General features: G+C 40.3%; 1 protein-coding gene across 2 annotated transcripts in view; it reads right to left on the bottom strand.

Moving 5' to 3' along the window:
- Positions 1 to 24,404, bottom strand: part of LOC124283995 (thialysine N-epsilon-acetyltransferase-like) — a 279,043-nt gene that overhangs the window by 128,530 nt on the left and 126,109 nt on the right. Inside the window, exon 3 of one of the 2 annotated variants that reach the window (XM_046720037.1) lies at positions 14,883 to 14,963. The exons of the other annotated variant lie outside the window; for it this stretch is intronic. Coding sequence (XP_046575993.1) covers positions 14,883 to 14,963 — 81 coding nt within the window. The remainder of the gene's footprint in view (positions 1 to 14,882; positions 14,964 to 24,404) is intronic. 2 annotated transcript variants of the gene reach the window in all.

Below are 24,404 nucleotides of genomic sequence, written 5' to 3'. Positions count from 1 at the left end.
ACACGATTTATAACATTTACACATACTTCTCTTCTTCATTTTCTATTTCATATTCGTGATCATATGCAATGGCATCTAAAAAGGCAAATATATTTTGTGGCCTTTAATTTAATATTCCTTAATATTTTTTCCTGAAAATATTGAAAGTATGGCTTTATATTGTTTAAAATCAATTCATATGATGTATATTTCAAAATAAGAAAAAACACATTGGTGGATTATTGCAATTGGTTTTGCCTTACCAAAAGAAAAAAATATTTTCATGAGAGAGGTTGATATTGCCTTCGGATATAATGTTCAGCCAACAAGACACCTCCCTGTTCACAGTATATGGACATTCACATATTTACATGTATTACTGTATCAAGTGTTGGTTCATGAAAATTTTGAGTGATCATAAAATCCAACCATCTTAACTGTATGCTCAAAATCAGTTGTTTGGTATAATTTTGCTTGTCTCTAATTCTATATCTCTATTCCAGGATTTTGCGGCTTCATTAGATGTGACAGAGCTCAGGAGTATAGTGACTGAACTTTATTTCGGGACCAGGGGCTTTTGACGACTTCCGCCTGGGATACAGGCCCTGTGATGATCCACCAAGGCAGCCCCAACCAGACAACACACCAAGCTGGTGCAGATGTGGCAATTGTAGAAGCATGCCAACAGCGCAAGAAGAGAAGTGCTGCTGGCAGACTGGCTCCTACGAGTGTGTTGTGGATGGACCAAACTTTTATACGGTGATCTCCCCAGCGGTGCTAGACATTGCAATGGCACATTATAACGACTTCTTTGTACATGACCAAGAGCGAAGTAATGCAGCATACAGACACCAGGCGCACAGACAGTTTATCCTACAACGGTATGGTCGACTGGGTCATGGCAATAGACGTGTTGTGCCATCATGCGTTGTACTAGCAACCGGAGGAGATTTCCAGATCCCACAGGCAGCTACACCGCTACAAGGAAGCCTAACAAGCCAGTACATTATGTTTTGTATATATTTTGTATATATTTGTACATATTTTGTAAATATATTGTAAATATGTTGTACATATCTGTATATATTTGCCACATGAATTGATTCTTAAATATAATATTTGTTGAAAGTTGCTGATTTGTTTCTTTGTTTGGCATGAAAACCAATTGTTGAAACCAGCTCATGATATCTTACCAAACCATAAATACAAATAACTGGAGCTGTTGTCTTGACTGACAATTAACAGAATGTGACACACCTGTGTGTATTCATGTTGCACATACCTCATGAGTAATTACAGAGAAAAAGGATGTAAACTCATAAATCACACTTGGGAAGCACCTTTGTAAATTCATTAGGTATGTTACATAAACCATGTCACTTTTATGGGTGTACTGTCAAAACAAACATGTAACGCGAGTTAGACTGATACACATACCACCACTTGAAATCTCAAATCTTCACACATGTGTATTCATTAGGTAATGACACTTTTATGGGTGTACTACCAAAACATGTACATGACAACAGTAAATAAACAAACAAGAGTACACTTATTGGTCTCAGTAGCGATTCAAACTTTATTACATAGAAACACTTAGACAAGGGGATGAAAATGTGGTCATCCTGTTTCCTTCTGTACACACCTCTACACCCATGACTACAGAAAACAGTACAATACTACAGAACAAATGTTTTACCAGTTTTTCTGTGTTTGACACATTCTTTGTACACAATTATTACATCTCCTTCCCTGGTGCTTGTATATACATATTTAGATATGTGGTTTCCTGTACACCAGTATAAATATACTGTACCGACGAAGGGGCAAGAAGCAGCCCAGAACATTTACTTGTGGGAAAGTTGTTATCCATTTGTCTTACTATGACACACACTATGTGATTTGGAGAGAAATATTAGGTAGACAACTTGAATGTATGGATAATGCCCAATTGATGTAGACAAAATGTAAATTTGAATACTTCCAATATCTGATTTGTCAGAATAATTTAACAACCAATGCTTATTTACATACGAAAAGAATCACTATTATGTACATTTTTCAAACAAACATTAGAGTCTGTATGGCACCTACTGTTTGAACTATTATTTCTAATTCAATGTAATAAATCCAAAAGAACCTTGGTTGTGGCGTTTCACACGGTGCCTGGTCTGGAACTTCTGGAGAATCTTGTAAACTTGCTGCCAAGGTTGACAAACTGTCACAATGCTCACTGACAACCACACAGTTATCTATAAACAAAAAACCAGCAGAGTACACTAATAAGTCATGTCTATACAGGGATATAAAGCAAGTGCATAAATCTACAATCAGGTTTTGTAACAGCTTTGGGGTATGTAAAAGGAGAAAGAATTATATAATGTGGACAAATGTAAAACAATGAGAAACTTTTCTTCTAAAAATATCAAACGCTAATGTCACATGTGGACATGTCAATACAAAATAGCAACAACAACAATGTAATTGTAGCCATTAGATAGGAACACAGATTAGGAAGAATCACATATGCTTTTCAAAACAGTGCCACTATTTCCTTTCAAGTCAGAACAATACAATTTTGGGATCACGAAAATGCAATAATTATATATAAAAACACTAGAAAGCTAGTCAATTTGGACAGGCTTACTGACAATACAACAATTAGATTTCTAAACAAACAGCCACATTGACCCTTTCACCTGGTAATGGGAAGCTTGGAGAGATATATAAACACAGTCGTACTTATGTAAACATGTCAGTTTTGTTATTGTAACTCTTGTGCAACATAAGATGAAAATAACAAACAATTTCATGAGGCACTTTCTATGCTATCACTTAACCAAGAAATAATTTTTCAATATACACACCGATTGTACCACATATAACATTATAAAGACAAACATTTACGTACCAACTCGAAATGTTCCGAGTGTCAACTTGATCACAAACTGGAGTACTGAAATCAGGTCCAGGCATTGATAGGAAGCGGCAGTGTTCCCCGATGTTGATATCGACCAAGTCAGTTCATGATGATCAGTATCCTTTGTTTGAACGCTGAATAAATGTCATAGTACGAATAAGAAAACAAAAAAGAATAAAATCAGGACAATGCGATCAGGTATAGAGAGAGGCGTCTACTTCGCTCACAATTTCACACACGGTAAATCCAACCGTGATCAAGTTAGCGATAAAGTAAATAACAAATCTACACAACATTTATCAACTCTTACGTTGATCAAAAGTAGAAAAACTTACTTGCTGCAGTCGCAGAATTGGTCGTGTGAACATCGAAAGCAGATGTTTGATGACATCGCTCTTGCTTGACTCCGTGTTTTCCCTCAAGCTGTTGAATCTGTCAAAGTGCACTCCTAAACAGATTCGAGACTGGTTCCTCCTCTTCTTTCTTCCTGTATTCTTCGCTTCTTTGCCGATTCTGTCGTGACGTCCTCGACCCATAGCCAGAGCAAAAGTAAATCCATTTCGCCGGGTGACAGGCTTTCTTTTATAAATAAGCCGGGAGTGATCACGCCAAGTAGCGCTGCTAGTTACCCCCGCTAGGTGGCGCTGCTCTATTTACGAAATAAGTGCGTTCACGAGTGGCGCAGCAGAGGTCACAATCCAGTCAAGAATTCTGGGATATCATCCGGGCACTCGCGGGAGGAAAACAATAACAAAGGGAACAACCCGTCCACGCACAGTGCTACGCATCAGTGCCCCTTTAAGGACTTGCAGAGACAAAGTTTATTGCTTCTTTTGCTAATTCCAGGGTCCAGTATAGAAACACTATTACATGTTTATGTGAATAACCCAGACACTGAATTAGGAGTCATTGAACCAATTGAATCTGTTACAGAATCTTTACATGTGTTAGGTACTAGAGGTATCACTTCACCTATCAATCAAATAGCATCATTTAGATTGATAAACACTACCAGTTGAGAAATTAAAATACCTGCTTTGGTAGGAATATGGGTAATAGAGAAAGTTGTTTTTGATAACATGTATAGTGAGATCAATACTGGAATCGGCACACACATTATACAAGTCGACACAGGTGACAGGTTTTTACCAAGTTGACTCGGACAGTAGGACTCGAGTGTCAGGTGTTTTTTTGACTGATAGTGTTGAAGACTGTATGACATGTCCTGAGATGGTTTTGGCCATGCACTCAGGTACACATGGTAACTTACCTCCATGTCGGATAAACAAAGTGACCTGTCATTACAGGTTGGCTCACCTATTCATGGCCCATCTATCTGTGTAACCTGTTAATGGTGCAGGTGACGTCAGATTGTTTAATGATGTACACATACACACTGCACCTGTTGGTGATGACACAGGTAGGTCATCGGGTGTCACTGATATGACTACAGGTGAGTCATCGGGTGACACTGGCATGACTATTGGTGAGTGTTCAGGTATGTCCACAGGTACACCATCAGGTGTTCCAGGTGTATCAATATGTGATATAATTTAGATCAGGAAATCACAGGTGGTACCACAGGTGTAGTTACACCTACCCAGGTATGTTTCCAGGTACCTTACCTCAATCTGATTTTGACAATTTAATGTCTGCTGTAAGTGACATGACAGACAAACCAAATAGTTGTTTTAGGGACGAAAAGGGTTAATTAAGTAGGAAACACAATAAATCTAGGCAGGGACCATTCTTTGGAACCAGTCCTGCAACAGAGGACAGACAAAGTGAAGCAATAGAGAATGTATGTTGGATTACAGGGGTAAATTGTACGAGGTCCGGAATGTAGGTGTCACAGAAAGTGAATAGGTCCTATGGGAACTTCTCCCAGCAGAAATAGTGGAAGACATCCACATCATCAGGACAATGAAAGGAATAGTGAAATGGAAGCAAAATACCGAACGATAAGACTCCTGATCTAAATGTTCCTGAATCTCTGAGTATAAGATAGTAAGATATATTTTAAGTCCCACTTTATCATGACACGTGTCAACTTATATGGGTACCCAAAAGTTATGAGAATTGTTATGGAAAAGTCGCGGAGGACATGCCCGCGCCTATGAGAATTGATGTATATGAAGCGGAGAGACCGCATTTGTGAGAATTGATGAATATGAAGCAGAGGGACATGCCTGCACTATGAGAATTGATGTATATAAAGCGGAGATATAAGCTGCCTATGGCCATAGAGCATTTTAGCGGAGAGAGACCGCACCAGTGAGACTTGATGAATTTGTAGCGGAGAGAGACCGCCTTTATATGAAGCAGAGGGACTGCATTAGTGAACGGAAAAGCTCAAAAGAGTCTAGAGATGACTGACACTCTCTAGCATCTAGCATCTACCTCAGGTTGCTGAAATATGAGGACAGTCGAAAGACTAACGATGAATTCATTCGTGACGAAGGACGGAGTGTCGATCTGTCTCGTAGCCTTGGTGAAGACCTATAAATCGGTCGTGGAGTGTAAGCGGAGGCCAATTACATCAATGGGAGACAACATTTTTTTCCTGGTCAGAGGCGTTTTTGAGTACAAGACGTACAGAGGATTCAGCTGAATATGAATAGAATTGGTTGATAGACCAAAGTAAGAGATTAACATAAGAATGACTACCTATGACTGGGATGGAACAGAGTAAGTGATTGAAATAGTTTAACAAGGCCTTTAATATGAAATATTTGACTGACCCACGAGTACTGCATGTTATTTTCTCATGAACAGAGACTGTATGAGCAATGCGCGCTGTTCTTCAGTCTATTTGATGTGGTAAACATCCCTTGTGGGAGAGTGATATGTTGTATGGTACATTGGTGACGACCAATTGGGATTGTTGGATATTCCTTCACTAGGGAGAGATATTGACTCCTTATGATAAGGAGCAGGAACAGAGTATTTGACATGAGGAGTGTATTTGATTGTTGATGTTCAAACGGACTATTCGGCTTCACACTTAAGGTGATGATGACACTACTGACGAGGTGGAACTCAATACCACTGACGACATGTGTTTTAGATAACTAAGGGTTTCTTTGGGGTACTACCTTTAGTCATTATAAGGGAGAAATCTTGACGTATGAACAGACATAGTATCATACATTGGTAATAAAATTGACTTCCAAAGGATAGAAATACTCAAATACTACACAGCTTCTAAGGTACAGACATTACAATACTACTATGTTCTATGATGTTACCAGTAACATCCAATGACAGAAACACTCAACTTTATCAAGAAAAGTCATTCGAAAGAGTGTCTTCAAGAGCCTTAAAGTTAGTAAAAGAGAATTAGATAATTTACATATACCCAACTGACCCTATCTTAATGAATAGATGGTCTCTGATTGGGGACATGAAATGGATATCAAGAACTTCATATCTCACATATGGATGCTTATTTGTACTCATAATTTTATTCATTTTCGTTTCCACTGATATATGGAAGTGAACAATATCCAATACTTATTCATGAGTTAGGTAGTCTTTCTGCTCCACCACCTTGTTCAACAGTAGCACAAACAAGATATAAAGTTAAATTCACCTTCAGTTCCTTCAAGACAGGAAAACTTTGTGATGACTTTCAATTTTCATTTTAAAAGCTGATGTGACTTTGAATAATCTAAGTTTATTTTACAAACTTTTGTCAACTCAGACATACTAGTGTCCTCATGTATAAATGATTCCATATTGTATTCTGATGTTGCATGCTTTGTACATTTATAATTTAGATGTATAATATGGTGTTGTACAACTATCACGATTTGTAAAGAAAAATCAGAAGAAAATGTTCAAGAATCCAAACTTTCGATATTTGATTTGATTTGTAATACCTATACTGTTTGCATCTATTATATTCAATCAGCAATTGTTAAAAATGTTATTTGCTATAACATGTCTGTTACATTTCTCAGATTGGTACAACCTAAGACAGATCCTATCTGAGACACTTACCTGTATTTGAATTTTGCGTTTTCTGGTCCTCAAATATGTAGTCTTTCAGTGGCATTTAGAAGTTGTACAGTGATGTCCAAGATATTTTATGGATTAAACTTCTTTTTAATTTCTCTCACAACGTTTCGAGACCATTCCAGGTCCCTTCATCAGGTGAACTGGCAGTTAGGACTATGACGTCGTCACTATGACGTCATTACTGAGTTATGACGTCACAATGCAAGTGACATCACAGTACACTAGGGAGAGTACTGTATAAGTGAGTTAGTTACATAATGATGAAATTCATGCTAAATAATAGAGTAGAAAGTTGAATTGTCAATACACAACAACTGCTAATTACACAAAGGTTACTTGATAGCAGGCTTTCAAAAGAATAGTAGACTCGTTTTTTCTTGTATCTAAAGTTCATCAAAAGTTTCATCAAAGTTAATCAAGAGGTCCCATGCACTTGGCAGGTACACACCCTGATCCGCGATTAATTGCTGGTTTATGTCTCCTTATCTCGACAGCTTCCTGTAGTTTTTTTCTCCGACGCCAGTCATTGTTATTTCTCGAAATCACCCTAATATCATTCCACATGATTACATGACTTGGGTTATTTGCCTTGTGCTCCGATATAGCTGACTTATCATTTTGTTTGCATACTGATGACTTGTGTTCAGCAACCCGGTGTTAATGGGCCTGAGAGTCTCAATATATTGATCGCCACAGCTGCATGGTATTTGGTATACACATCCTCTAGGGTTTGGGCCCGATTGCAAGATCCTCTACCATTTGCCGGAGGTGTCTTAATTGCTGTACCGCTAGAAAGTTATATCAAAGCCCGCTTTGCTCTTGATTAGTCGGGCTATTTGATGACTGACTGGTCCGACGTAGGGTATTGTGATTCTGATCGGGATGGTTCAGGCTTGAGGCGGTTCTGATACTTCAAAGCGTTTTGGTGATAGTCCTGGAGACAAGACGGGCTGGGTAGCCATTGAGGACGGTAAAAGGTTCTCTTGAGGTAATCAATTTCACTGTTTAAATTTTCTGGGTGACAGATCGACTTGGCTCTTCTAGTGAGAGTAGCAATAAGTGCTTGTTTGATCTGTGGGTGGTGACAGGAGTTGTAATTGATATACTGATCCGTGTGAGTTGGCTTCCTGTACACAGAAGTGACGAGACCTTTGTCTGTAGATTGGAGGGCAACATCTAGGAAAGGAAGTTGCGGTTCTGCTCAGTCTCCATTGTAAACTTTATCCTCGGATGCTGGTTGTTGAGGTGCTGCAGTAGCTGTGCTGGGTCATCTTGCTTGTCTATGGTTGTGAAGACGTATCATCTGCTTTGCGATACCAGCACAAAGGTTGAAAGGGTGCTGTGGAGAGAGCAGATTCTTCAAAGGAGGTCATATATATTTCAGTGATAGCGGTGACAATGGTGAGCCCATAGGCAGGCCATGTATCTGTCTATATATCTTGTCATTAAATGTGAAATAAGAGAAATCAAAACAGGTTGTAGCGAGGTTAATGATGCTATTTATCGTGAGACTGGTGTCAAGTTCTTTGATTCGAGTCTGGAGCTTGTTCGGAGAATTTCAGGGCTTCTGGCAAAGGGATGTTAGTGAATAGGTCAACTACATCATAGCTTACCATGGTACCGAAAGTTGATCTTCTTTCAACTTGCTTATAAAGGCCGATGAATCGCTGATGAATGCCTTCCCATCTTTACCTAAGGGTGCCAGGATGCGTGAGAGGTGCTGCGCAGTGCTGTAAAAGACAGATCCTCGTGAACAGACAAGTACCCTGGCTTTTGGTGGGTTCTTGTGTATTTTTATGGTTGCTCTACCATATGGAGCTTGAGAGTTGATAGGATTGAGCTTATTAAAGACACTATCGTTTATCTCTCTGTTTTCGTGAAGCTCCTTAAGGGTCTTCTTATGCTCACGCTCAAGTTTTGCAGTGGGGTCTCCAACAACTTGCACCGAATGGCAACGTGGATTACCTACGTCACCAGATTATAGACACCATCAAGAAGGCGCCCAGGCCACGGAACAACCTCTCTGTGCAAGAACGACAAGCAATTGCTGAACTCAGACAAGATAAAGCTATCACCATCACTGAAGCCGATAAAGGTAAAGCAGCTGTTATCATGGATACACAAGACTTCGAACAGCTCATAAACAACAGCCTTTCTGATACCTCAACCTATCTCATCGTCACAAAAGACCCCACTGCAAAACTTGAGCGTGAGCATAAGAAGACCCTTAAGGAGCTTCCGCGAAACAGAGAGATAAAGCGATAGTGTCTTTAATAAGCTCAATCCTATCAACTCTCAAGCTCCATATGGTAGAGCAACCATAAAAATACACAAGAACCCACCAAAAGCCAGGGTACTTGTCTGTTCACGAGGATCCGCTTTTTACAGCACTCCGCGCAGCACCTCTCACGCATCCTGGCACCCTTAGGTAAAGATGGGAAGGCATTCATCAGTGATTCACCGCCTTTATAAGCAAGTTGAAAGAAGATCAACTTTTCCGTACCATGGTCAGCTATGATGTAGTTGACCTATTCACTAACATCCCTTTGCCAGAAGCCCTGGAAATTCTCCGAACAAGCTCCAGACTCGAATCAAAGAACTTGACACCAGTCTCACGATAAATAGCATCATTAACCCTCGCTACAACCTGTTTTGATTTCTCTTATTTCACATTTAATGACAAGATATATAGACAGATACATGGCCTGCCTATGGGCTCACCATTGTCACCGCTTATCACTGAAATATATATGACCTCCTTTGAAGAATCTGCTCTCTCCACAGCACCCTTTCAACCTTTGTGCTGGTATCGCAAAGTAGATGATATGCGTTCACAACCATAGACAAGCAAGATGACCCAGCACAGCTACTGCAGCACCTCAACAACCAGCATCCGAGGATAAAGTTTACAATGGAGACTGAGCAGAACCGCAACTTCCTTTCCTAGATGTTGCCCTCCAATCTACAGACAAAGGTCTCGTCACTTCTGTGTACAGGAAGCCAACTCACACGGATCAGTATATCAATTACAACTCCTGTCACCACCCACAGATCAAACAAGCAATTATTGCTACTCTCACTAGAAGAGCCAAATTCGATCTGTCACCCAGATAATTTAAACAGTGAAATTGATTACCTCAAGAGAACCTTTACCGTCCTCAATGGCTACCCAGCCCGCCTTGTCTCCAGGACTATCACCAAAACGCTTGAAGTATCAGAACCGGCCTCAAGCCTGAACCATCCCGATCAGAATCACAATACCCTACGCGGACCAGTCAGTCATCAAATAGCCCGACTAATCAAGAGCAAAGCGGGCTTTGATATAACTTTTCTAGCGGTACAGCAATTAAGACACTCCTCGGGCAAATGGTAGAGGATCTTGCACCGAAGCCCAAACCCTAGAGGATGTGTATACCAAATACCATGCAGCTGTGGCGATCAATATATTGGCGAGACTCTCAGGCCCATTAACACCCGGGTTGCTGAACACAAGTCATCAGTATGCAAACAAAATGATAAGTCAGCTATATCGGAGCACAAGGCAAATAACCCAAGTCATGTAATCATGTGGAATGATATTAGGGTGATTTCGAGAAATAACAATGACTGGCGTCGGAGAAAACTACAGGAAGCTGTTGAGATAAGGAGACATAAACCAGCAATTAATCGTGATCAGGGTGTATACCTGCCAAGTGCATGGGACCTCTTGATTAACTTTTGATGAACTTTTGATGAACTTTAGATACAAGAAAAAACGAGTCTACTATTCTTTTTGGAAAGCCTGCTATCAAGTAACCTTTGTGTAATTAGCAGTTGTTGTGTATTGACAATTCAACTTTCTACTCTATTATTTAGCATGAATTTCATCATTATGTAACTAACTCACTTATACAGTACTCTCCCTAGTGTACTGTGATGTCACTTGCATTGTGACGTCATAACTCAGTAATGACGTCATAGTGACGACGTCATAGTCCTAACTGCCAGTTCACCTGATGAAGGGACCTGGAATGGTCTCGAAACGTTGTGAGAGAAATTAAAAAGAAGTTTAATCCATAAAATATCTTGGACTCAAATATGTAGTTACTTATTTGATATTTCTCATTGATATTGTATTCTTGACTTTTTGATATGTATACAAATCTTCACAATTGTTATGTATTTGATATATGTGTATGTATGTTAGAACTTAAGCCATTTATCAGTCACATGGGACATGCTCTACAACGGGAGGGGCATGTATAACCAGGGTATTTAGAGTTGAAAACATTATATACATTTTATAAATATTTAAGGAAAATTTGAAGTCAAGTTAAGAAGGGTGAATGTACTGGGAAAGTGCATTGACCAAGCTAACCGAACTGTTATTGATTCACTTTTCATGGGGGAATAACAAATTCTCTGAATTGACATAAATGAGGGTGAAACGTTCAAACTGGTGTTCCTACACAAATTGGGTGGATGGACATTTGGGATACAGATGGTCAGTTTGGTCAGTTTGTCAATAAAGGGGCATGCATAAGATCTGAAATGGTTTGATTAAGTATGTTTCGGCGTCTACCAGTCTGAGATATTAGTTAGATATGTCAACGTTGGGTTGATGTATGGCTTAAGGATAACTAGCAATGTCATTTTATCACTGGAAGAAATTGATGGTACCAAATAAAGTCTCCGAAAGGGACTAATGAAAGTAACTAATTATTAAGATTGGATATGAGTCATTTCTGTAGGAGGTAGGACATCATTTCAGGGAGGAGGAGCCCAAAAATTGCGAAGAGAACCAAAACTTAGCTGACTGAGAGAGAGCGAGAGACTCTGGGCAATGCCGTTGACTTGAGAGGTTCTCTCTGCATATTGAGAGAATGGCTCAGATGAAATTGTAACTTTAGGAGTTGTGAAAGAAACCACCAAGTTCTTCCAGGAGATTTGTGAATCTGTGTTGCATGTAAACCAGGAAAGCTAGGAAATATTTGAGGACCTTTGTGAAAGGATTCATTACAAAATAAATGGACTTGAACACCATACCGGACTTATCTTTCACTATTCATCTTAGCTACATCATCCCAAGAACCAGAGTGGTAAGACAGATTGCCTAGGGAGGAAGGGTAGAACACCCCGAAAACCCCAGGTAACAATATCCCTAAAACTAAATACCTTTATTCCCCCCCAACCACCTATACCTATGCCTACCCTCCTAAGGGCTTCGCCGTGAGAGGGGGGTCAACTGTTTCGTCTCGAAACAAGGACTGGTCCGTCACGGAGCAAATTCTACTTTATCGCAAAGCAACTGGGAAGCTGTTTCGTCTCGAAACAAGGGCTCACCTATCCTCGGGTGTCTCCAACTCAGACAATAAAACACCTGTCGCGCGCTCCTTATATACGCAATAGCGGGCCTGTCCCACTAAGCGAGGAGCACACCCCTACCCTTGGAATGGAACCTTCCAGTGCATGCAGCCAATCGCTGTGCCGAAACGGCAAGCGAAACCAAACAACCTGCGACAGCCGTAACCCGCATGTCCCCGCAAACACCGGTAAGAAAAATCTGTTTAATATACCCAAAATGTATGATTTATACCCCCAGCTAAATTACTAATGCCAGCCCAACCCTTCCTAATATCCATAGCACCTATGAAACTTATCCCCCGTTACATTCTTCCCCCCTTGAACAAAAAGTAATAAAATTACTTATAAAATAAGGATCCCAGCCAAAAAGATATACACAAACTTAAACTTCCATTTTCATTGCACAAAGGTATTCCATGTCTCGGTCAAATTGCTCTTCCCGGCTGGCTGCTCTGGAAGGCAAGCTTCGTCGGCGAGCTTGCTCCTGCTCCCGGGCGACATCACGGGACTCTGGATGTGCAGGTGGCAGGGCATCTCCAGGGTCGATGTACTCCGGGTTGGGAGCCTCCCTGACCCTCAGGTCCGTACCTGGGGGATGCTGCCTTAAATGATGCTTGGCGTGGCCTCTTGTCCTATCCCGGTGTCCACATCTTGAACACTGGTAGAATCTCCTGACAGCCAAGTGACGCCGCTGCCAATGATCCATAAGGGTGTTCCATCAATGGAACACCGCTGGCCCACAGGTGGTAACGGGGCAAGGCATGCCTCCCGGCGGGAATGGCTCCCTCATACTCTCCTCAAACGCCTTAATCTCCTCTTTCGTCACTGCGATCTCCATTTTCTACTACAGAAAATACACCCCATCAACAAATAACTAAAAACAAAACAAACAAAGGTCTTCCCAGGATCTGGGTTTAACCTTAGGAAGGTGAGTACAGATCCTGGGGTTTGACCCTCCTCCCACAGCGGGTATGAAGCACTTGCTCCCCACTATCACTACCTGAAGAATAAAACCCAGATGCCTGGATAGGAGACAATGACTCCTCATCCTCCATAGTTATCTCCCTTGTGTCCTCAACAGTCTGCTCCAAGAGCCAATTCCTAGGTGAATCATTTCCCTCATACAGCTTTAAGTGATCCACATGTACACTTATGCATGATCTTCTACTATCTTTTTGTATTGTAGGTAAGGGATGATAACTTCCCACAAACAAGATAGGGACCAGTCCAACCCAATTCCAGCTTCTGACCTGCTTTTGGAGGATACCAACGCCAAACCCACTGACCTTCTACAAAATCCTTACTCTTCACAATGTCATAATGTTTCTTTTGTAGACTAGTGGAAACTCCAAGATTTTTATTGGCAAAGTCAAATCACTTTTGTACTGACCTCTGCAACCACTCGACATACTCGACTGGACAGTCAACCTGAAGAACTCCCCGGTGGGTCACCCACCATAAGATCTATAAGACCTTGGAATGGAACCTTCCAGTGCGTGCAGCCAATCGCTGTGCCGAAACGGCAAGTGAAACCAAACAACCTGCGACAGCCGTAACCCGCATGTCCCCGCAAACACCGGTAAGAAAAATCCGTTTAATATACCCAAAATGTATGATTTATACCCCCAGCTAAATTACTAATGCCAGCCCAACCCTTCCTAATATCCATAGCACCTATTAAACTTATCCCCCGTTACAGTATATTTAGTCAAGGGAGATAATTTTCCAGAGCTCCTCACACAAGACAATGACGTTTGAAGTTAGTTGGTGTGCTAGTGACGTCACAGGTATGTCAAACATGGCGACCTCCAGGGAATCGGAAATTGTGATGTTTCTCATCTAATATTTTTTATACCCGTATCCATACAAATGTGCAAGGTGTCTTAATAATGTTTATAGTTTGGTTGCTTTTCATATACTGAATGTTATTTTTTAGTGGAATATCCCTTTAATATGTATTTTTACACTACCAGTTATAACATGGATACCATTTTGAACAGAAACACAGAATTTACTCCTTGTGTAAACCAGTTGAATCCGTCCGAGATTTTATCATCAGACACAATGCATCAAATTTTCTCAGGAAAATAATTAAATTAACTCACAACCTTCTCATGACTGATTTCTACTTCTACAATGGCTTGTTAGACACACAAAACTGTAACTCTCTAATTATGACTAATTAGAGAATGCAGGGATTTACAGGACCCGAATTCCTGCGTCCTATATGCATAAAAATGGACAATGGACGCAACCAAATTTATTAGCCCGTCCACCGGGACTCAGAAAGTCAAAATACTTTTGCAAAAATTCTAATCAATAACAATAAGTTATCACTGAGTTTGCTACTAGCTGGGTTATGGTTTTTTTTGCAATTCAATTACTGTAACAATGTGATGATCATTGATACACAATAAAATAACAGTATTAATAATAATATATTAATAAGTGCCTGGGACCCCCATGTTGTTGTCCAGGACCCCTGAAAGTTAAGAATATGAGTCCAAGGGACCCTCAACATTTCTGTACAGACAGTTGACCATTCAAGATAAGACTAAGACAAACTGACATTTTTCAGAAACCATTGTACATGTATCTGGTTACACTCAGTTCTACTCACCTCCTCCTCCTGGCCTTGCCCTTTCTTCAGCCACAATACAGTGAAACAACTTCTCCTCACCAAAGCCATCTTTCTTCAGTGCTGAGAATAAATATTTTGGAGACACTGTAGGAACTATCTATAAGCGGAAATCTTTGCTGCTCACCCTCAGGCATTATGATCAGTCATGTAAGGAAGATATCTTTACTTTATTTACTGAAATATGTCCATGAAGCAACTTGAATCAACCATAAAATACAAACACAGCATCAATGTTATCACCAGGGACAGTTGCATGTCTCACTTTCCACTGTTGTGCCTTATCTTATCCAAGAAATGCAACTTTACAAGCGAACCAGATGAAACACAGCTGGAGGAGTTGCTCTTTCTATATGCTCCTAGTAGCCTGGGTATACCAGCAGTTTACCTTTTAAATCTCTTATATAATCTTTCCCTGTGCAGAGCTGAGAGGGCAGAAAATGTGATAGAGTATGTAAGTATCTTTTCTTATAGGCCCTTTACACCAAACATGAGAGCCATGCATTTGTCCATGCACATCTAGCTTTTTCTATCATACTGGCGCATTGATGATGTAATTTTTGTTTGGGTTGCATAATTGAGGGACTATAAACATTGAGGTTTTTAAGAGTATCCATACGCTAACATGGCATATTGTACAGTATTCAGATGAACCTCTAATTCTGGTGTACATTTCCAAAGAAGTTCAATTCAACCTGATAAAGACATGGGCTGCTTAGGCCTATTGTTGCTGTGCAGGCCTTGTGAATCCCAGTGTGGACATATACAGCAATTTTTGTGTTTGTTACACTTTCCTGAGAAGCAGAGCAAGATATGAAACATTTAATTAAATCCAAACACTCCACCACACCCACCACCCCTATTACAAGTTAGCCCCTTATGAATATTTATCTGGATCAGAAAATCTTGTAAAGTTAAAGGTCACATGTATCCAGGGTAGAATATCAGAAGCCCAGCTGGCCCCCTCTCATTAAGCAAATTAAGAAATTGAACACTATCACTGGTCAGTGAGATGCCATTGTCTCTGGGCAATACTCATAGGAGTGACAGCGGGAGGGAGGTCACTAATAGATGAGCAGCCATCCCACGCTAATCCGGCACACGTGCTGTCCCCTAAATATAGTACTGGACAGGGGATCAAACAATAGCCCCTGATCAGCAGTACACTGGACAAAGGACACTTTGGCCAAGTCATCCCACATATCAAATAACACATCGAGCAAAGTGCATTTTGGTCAGTAATTTAAATGTCCAGATATAATGATTAGAGGCCTAATTGGGATTAAGGGCAAATGGGGAGAGCGAAGACGGTTGACTCATCACTGACCAGATGCGAAGGGGGGCCAAAGACACAGGACCAAGAATGACCAACCCTGGGTATATAACGGTACAGGCAATAGGCCTAGGGAAGAGAAGCTGCAGAGACGTTCGAGCCTACGCTTGAAGGTGTAGCACAGAATAAACAGTTGTGGACCCTCAGACGGACTTGTGTTGTTCATGCAAGGACATCCACTAGAGAGAGAAACAGCACACTAATCTATAAGTGCGATACATGCAACGTAAAACACAACTTTGCAGATTCTGATATCTTTCGGTATGGGCTTACCGAAACAAATCATCAAAAATGCAACTTCAACTTCTAAAGTTGAAAAATAATCGGAGTTCAAATTGGAGTTCAAACGATTCACTAATTTTCCCCCAGCTCTTGGGGAAAAAAGTGGTTGCAACAGCTATGCTGCGCTCCTAATGCATGTGCACTGAATGGGATCGCGGAGCTTGAAACAGGATACATGCCCGGATTATAAGGTCGTGAGCGGGAGTAGTCTAATCCTGGTTGTGTACACCAAAAAATAGTAAATAATCTACTTGTTACATTAACGAACCTTGTAAAGATCTAGATCTACTCAGCTATGTGTCAACCAGTGAGGCATTCGACATTTCAAGACGGAAAACCTTTCCTGGCTGTGAGTACTCAGAGTCGGGAGGCTTTGATGTGAGCTATTTTTCTAATGTTTTGTTGATATTTCACAGGCGCGAGCATTTTATATGTTATGACAGTAGATTACCGATTAAACTGTTTATATTATTTCATTTGACTATTTCACCACACATACTTCTTACCGAGTCATTTTCTAAGTTTGATACTTAAAAGCAATGTCATTATTTAGCGATGACAGAATTTCTAACTGTGATATAGATATGTCGTTGTCACAGACAAAACTCAATGTCTGTTTTATTGCCTGTCTGAAAATGACAATATTCAATACACAACTTCGATCACTGACCACATGCAATTTGAACTTAACACCTATCAGGCTGTACACCATAAACAAAACGCATTGATTTATGGCCCGAGTTTGGTCTCTGTCACATTATGTAATTACACAGACAGGCAGGTGTGATACTTGTACACATGACATGTTATGATGTCTGTTGATTGCAAAATGTTATACACAAAAAAGAGCGTGTATTTACAAAACCCAACATCTCTATATACACACACACAATGAGCCGTGAAGGCATCTGCAAATGAACCAGCCGTTACACTTGAGTGCACAACCACCCGCTCTGACTGGGTTCGGTATCCTGGCTGCTTCATTTCGAGGGAAGTAAACCGAAGTACAACATATTGCACTTTTGATTTGCAATTGTACGCTTATAATTCCGTTTATATGGGTTTTTTTATAATCAGCAATGTATATTATATGTCATGAATAAGTGATAATTGTGTTTTAATTATGTTTGATTTTTTGGTTGCATGTGACCTTTAAGGTAATTGCCAATGTTCTAACATTTTAAAAATTATACTTTCCATTTTTTAAAAAGAACTGACGAGGGACCAAAAATGCCCCCATAATGTGTTTTCAAGCGAAAACGTTCTATAAATAAATTGACAAATATAATTGCATTATATTAACTTTTTTCTCATGTCCTTATAAACAAATGATGTTGGTATAAAATGGCAAAAGAAACTTTATCATGGTAGCAGGAATTAAGGTAAAAATTTTGAATTGAAGTTAAATGGGAACATTGGCAGGATAATCGTTAAAATCAATTTTTTCACATAAACTGCATCAAAACAACTAATGATCTGTTCAGTCTCTTTATTTCGAATAATATATCTTGTCCTTTTTGATTAAGCCAATGAATTTATTTATGTTATTGAAATTTCTGTCCTTTTTGACAGCAATGTGATTGGCAAGAATCAGGAAAAGCATGCTAAATATGTGGACTCGCCTTTGAAATGTCTCGCTTGCATCCCACGTACACTGTCGTAAGGCTCCCCATTGTTCTTGGTGCCCTTGGTTTGGTACCGGTTTCTCCATTGGTAGCACAGCCCTTCTGACACTCTGGGTAATGCAGTAGGCTGCAGTGTTGGGAAGTCTCCGAAAAGTACTTGATGGGTTCGACTAGGCAGCGTTTCATTGGAGAGGTCCCATTCAGTGTTTGGGCTGCGTGTAGTGGGGGAAGGGCCCTGAGCTGATGATGAGCCTTACAAGCCTGACTGCCATGATCACCCGATGCATACTTTTTTAAATTTGTAAAACATAACAATAAATAAATTTATTTCTATAGCGCCTTACTTCCATCTATACAGGTTGCTCAGTGGCGCTTTGAACATGAGATATAAGAAAAAGTAATTCAGCATAGCTAGTCAAAGGCTTGCTTGAAGAGGTGTGTCTTTAAGAGTCTTAAAATGAGGTTTGTCAGAGATCGTCCTTATAGTAACAATCATCCATTGATGATTTCATGATTGGGATTGACAGGCGAAGATGGTAGACAGAACGGAGGGTATGGGCTGGTTGGTATATGGTGACAAGACTTCTGAGACAGTGACACGATGATTCATCATAGACACAGTTTTGGGCTAGAAGAAGCAGCTCGTACTGAATCCTGAAATTCATGGTCAGCCAGTGGATGGCCTTCATGATAGGTGTTAAATGTTCAGTTTGCGGCATGCACATAACAACCCTTGCTGCTGCATTCTGGATTCGCTGTTACTTTGTGATCAGATGAAGGAATATGGAAGAAAAGGGAGTTACAATAATCCAGTCGAGATGTGATGAGAGTCTGCATAAGAAGTTTGTCGTTTCATGGTCAAGAAGATGTCGGATTGTACTGATGTGACTGACTGACTGACTGAATTTGGTTTTACGCCGCTTTTAGCAATATTCCAGCAACATCACGGCGGGGGACACCAGAAATGGGCTTCACACATTGTACCCATGTGGGGATTCGAACCCGGGGTCTTTGGCGTGACAAGCCAACGCTTTAACCACTAGGCTACTTTACTGATGTGAATGTAGAAGAAGCAAGTTTTGCTCAAGTTCTTGACATTTTTTTCAAGGGACATGCTGGATTGAAATATGATTCAAAGATTTCTTAAAGATGGAGTCGTTCTGACATTGCTGTTGCCATTGTTAAGTGAAAGACCTGCAGGCTCTTTCAAAAGCTGCTGTTTAGAACCAAGTAGTAGAAATTCTGTTTTACTGTTATTTAATTTGAGAAAATTGACAGTCATCCAGCATCTAACCTCCCTCATCCAGTCTTCAATTTGACTGGTTCCAGTAGCGGTTTCAGATGGCTTTATAGACACATAGATATGATTGTTGTCAGCATAGAGATGAAACATCAAACCATGTTTCCTGATTATATCACCTATTGGAAGGATATATATGCTGAAAAGCAAAGGCCCAGAACTGAACCCTGCGGAAGACCAATGTTACCTATTCTCGGAAGTGAGGTAATGTTGCCAATCTTGACAACCTGAGTTCTGGCGGACAGGTAGGATTTGATCCAAGAAAGAGCCTTTCCTGTAACACTGCATCTTTCCTCCAAGTGAGAAAGCAGTATCGTGTGGTCTAGGATGTCGATGGCTGATGATAAATCAAGAAGGACTAGCAGGGTTACATTCTGCTGGTCCATTGCCCTCATGACATCGTTATGGATTCAAACAAGTGCAGTCCCTTTGCTATGTTTTGATTTGTAAGCAGTCTGGAAGGGTTCAAGCAGGTTGTTATTGAGTAGGTGTTCTTCAAGCCTTCGTGAAACAATGAAAGACAGATTGGATTCTGGTCAGTAGTTTTTTTAACTCATCCGAATTTAAATTGGCCTTTTTAATGAGAACAGTGACGACTGCCTGTTTGAAAACTTGGCATCTCTCAATTGGATAATGGACTGATGAGAGAATCCAAGCTTGCTTTAAATGGCCATGTTGGTACGGCTTCCACGCTAGAAGTTGCTTTAGCTTTGGATATAACCTATATATTATTTCTTCCGAATAGGTTAAAGAGAGTTCAGACAAATATGTATTACTGAAACATTACTCATTGAAAACCTGATTCTGCAGAGAACATCTAATGTCAAGTTCTTGGCGTATATCACATATCTTGGCATGGAAACCCCCCGGCAAATCTATTGGCTCGGGTACAATTTGTATCCTGCTTCAAGAGACTGTTCAACAAGGAATATATGACAACAGAACAAGGATGAATGACAACAGAACTAGACTTCAGAGGAGCATGCTTATCCAATATTTGTCATAAGGAAGTAGTTAATACATCAGTCTTATCATCAACCCTACAAGAATCAGAGAGTGACTGCAGCAGCTCAGAAGATTCAATGTCATTAGAAAATTGTTTAATGTATATATTTCAAGTCTTCCTGTAGCTAATTTCTTTTCTCACTTGCTTAGGTTTAGTAAGTTTGACAGGGCACTGAATAAGTGAATGATCAGATATCTGTTTGTCACTAACATCAACAACATCCAGAATATCACAACTATCCTTGGTTATGACTAGTTCTGACCTGATCAATGAGTTGGACCAAACACATGCTGTAGGAGATTGAAAGATGTCACAGAAGGATTTAGCAAAGGAGTCACACACAGAATCAATGGGGGATATTAAAATCCCCCATTAGAACCAGATGACCTGGTTCAAGGGCAGTTTTGTCAAGGCTGGACTAACATTCAGGAACACTTGCCACATGATTTTGGTCACTGAATTTTGGGAAGAAAATCCATTCCAGATGCGTTGTATACTCATCATCATAATTTAGGTGATCATTTAACAACCATTTCATGACCGAGCTCTTCCCGGAACATTCCTGCATTATCGATTTATGCCTTAAAGAGGGTTCTGTTCACTAAATTTCAAAGAAATAAAAAATGTGTTACAAAAGTATAGTTTTGTTTCATTTTCATGATGATCCTGCCAATGTTCCCACATGGGAACATACCTGTATCTCTGGAACCGTTCAAGATATCAGTATGAAATTTTGGATTTCTCTTAGTCACACCAGTATGAGACTGTCCTGAAACTTTGAAGTGTTTCTGACGATGGGATCAACTACTGGTATGATTAAGGTTAACCCCCCAGATGCCGAGTTTTTTTTCAGGCGCATATTTTCATAAGGTTTGAGTGAGCGTTGTGCGAGAATTGGATCCTGGATCTGTGTACGGCTATAAAAATACACAGAAATGTAGAATATTAAATTTAATTTCCTATCCATTGGTATAAATATAAGTGCAACTGCCTCGGTGGTTTGAGAAATAGAAACTGCTAAATGTTGTCCAAAATTTTGTTATGAGTTAAAAACAGTAAATTTCTCCGCTTTTTATTGTGCATCGATAAAAGCACTGTGCTACGATTGTTTTGATTTGGCATCTCTACCGAAAGTTTGAGTGAAGAAAATACAGCCTGATATCTGAACGACATAAGTGTATATGAAATGGGTTTATGTGCTTATACATAATGTTATACGCTCAACATAAAAAATGACTCACATTAAATGTCAAACGATGACAGAGAGGTCATACACGTATAAAGTTCAGGGGCCATAAACTCAGCTATGCAATTAACAACTTGGTCAATATAACTGGTAGATCACATTCTTGGAAAGAATTTGTTGTGGATACATGGAAGATATAATTTTGTTATGTTTTGTTCATGGTAGAACCAAACTATTCCAATCCAAAGTTCTAAAATGATGTAATTTTTAGAGTAAAATTGATATTTTATACTTATCCTGACTCATGCTCTTTTGCTTGTCTTCTTCTTCTTGCGAACATAGTGGAACACTTGTATCTCCTTAATTGAAGCTCCCTTCAATGTAAAATCACTAATTAGTACTCACCAAGAGTTGCCTCCCTTTGCCCCTGCGCGGGAAAGGCGGCGCCACCTTCTGGCCTCATGCTTCACTCTCTCCTGATATAGCGAGCCCAACACTTGAATTTACAGGGAAATCCAAAGTGTTATGTGGGGAGGATGGGAGGGCTTACCTCATGAGTCAGGATAAGTATAAAATATCAATTTTACTCTAAAAATTACATATTTTTCCTTATCCTGACTCATGCTCTTTTGCTTGTAGAATCCTACGGAAACGGAGGTGGGAAAGAACAGAATACTTTGGATTTATAAAATTAATTAGTGATTTATATATATATAACTGTAATAACCCCCTAACGGGAACTTCCTAATGGCACTGACTTAGGATAATTCCTGCTACTATAAACCATAAGTTTATACACTGCCATAGATGGGGTATTACAATAATAATATACTATGATAATAGCAATAAAGATATAAAAGCGACTCCCACATGGAGAAGCTACCCAACTGAACATAATCATCAGTACAAGCTTAAGGCTGAGTAGACTTAAGCTAAGCATATAAATAGCCCTAAAACTCTGTAGAGTTATAAGCTAGATAATACTGGTATGAAATATACATAATAATCTCGTAAGACTATGTGTTAACGTCTACGAGGGACTGTCAACTGCTGTGCGAGGACCATGGGACCGAAATGGTGAATACCTGAGACGTCCTCGGTGGTGATATCTCTCAGATAGTGATTAGCAAACACCATGTCGGATTTCCAAAAGCAGCCTTCCATGATGGTATTTAATGAACAGTTACCATGTAGAGCGAGTGTGGAAGCCAATGCCCTGATCTCATGGGGATTTGATGCTTTTGGAGGGTCGAGTCCTGCAGCCTTGTAGGCGTGAAGTATGACAGTTCTTATCCATATAGATATGGTGGTACGGGAGACTTCTGTCTGAGTTGTTGCCGATAAGGGGATGAATAATCTGACTGGGCATAGAGATAAGTCCAGTGTATCTTGAGATCCGAGAATCGACGAGAGTGCAGGAATATGGAATAATCTGTCTGGTTGACCTGGCAATTGATTTTTGGCGATGAAATCCCATCTTAGTCCCAAGTGAATGTGTTTTGATTGTCATCAAACTGTATCCTCTCATAATCTAGTGCGTGAATTTCTGACATCCTGGCTGCCATCGCTAGAGATAACAGGAATAATGTTTTCTGTGAGAGAAATTCAAAGGTTGTCGATTCCAACGGTTCATAAGCCTCACTTGTGAGGTGTTGGAGCACTATATTCAGATCCCAAGCTGGGGCGTGGAACTTCCGCTTCTGATCTTCCAATCGGAAAGCACGTAGTAAGGCCAGTAACTCTGCGTCTTGGTTAGCTTGACACCCGTTCTCATAGTTATCACAGAACTAAGCGCGGCAAGATATGTTGACAGTGTCGAGCCTTTTAAATGTTTGTTTTGGTGTAGGTAACACAAATAATCTGCCACTTGTGGATGTGTAGCATCTCTCGCTGTAAATCCCTTATTTGCTGCGTAATTTTCGAAACTGTGCCACTTGTCGTCGTACAAGTTACGTGTAGAATAGCGTAAGGCAAGCGTGACTGCTTTTGCCGCTCTGGTTGAATACCCTCTCTTGTTTAAACACATTTTAATACAGTCCATACGTGAAGTTGGAATACTTCTGGGTTTCCGTGCACCTGTTTGGTGTGTGGATGTACTAATAGATTCGAGCGCTTTGGTAGCTCTAGTGTTGGTCGTCCGATTTCTTGAATTAGAATGGGAAACCACGTTCTGGCTGGCCAGTAGGGCGCGACCAAAGTGAGTTGGAGGCTCTGTGTTTGTCTGATTTTCTGTAACACTTGAGGGATTATCGCTGGCGGCGGAAACGTGTACGCATTGAGGCCTTCCCAGGATATGCTTAGAGCGTCCGTTGCCCATGCTCGTGGGTCCGGAACTGGCGATACGAATGTCGGTAGCTGATTGTTGAAGCGAGTGGCGAATAGATCTACTAGCGGAGCTCCTATTTGCTTGATAATCTGTGCAAAAATTTCTGTAGGGAGCATCCATTCTGTCGGTGACGGTAGATGTGGCCGAGAGAGTGCGTCTGCTAGTACATTCTTGGCTCCGGGAATGTGACATGCTCTGAGATAAACTTGAAGAGTTGCAATCCAAGTTCAACGATCTTGAAGCTAAAGAAGTGTTTGTTCGACCCGAAAATGTTGGGGTAACTGCTGAGTACCTTAACCCATCCTTTCTTGTGAAGAAACCTCAGGGCGGCATTCGCTTAGTTACAGCTTTCGCAGATGTCGGTCGATATTCAAAGCCCCAACCATCACTTCTCTTGGATGTTGATTCCACTCTACGACAGATTGCTCAGTGGCGATTCCTCATTT

Source organism: Haliotis rubra, unplaced genomic scaffold (assembly GCF_003918875.1).
Source record: "Haliotis rubra isolate DU_JTF1 unplaced genomic scaffold, ASM391887v1 Scf327, whole genome shotgun sequence".
Classification (NCBI taxonomy): Eukaryota; Metazoa; Mollusca; class Gastropoda; order Lepetellida; family Haliotidae; genus Haliotis; species Haliotis rubra.
Note: the sequence above shows the minus strand (reverse complement) of the source record. Positions and strands in the feature narration are given on the sequence as shown.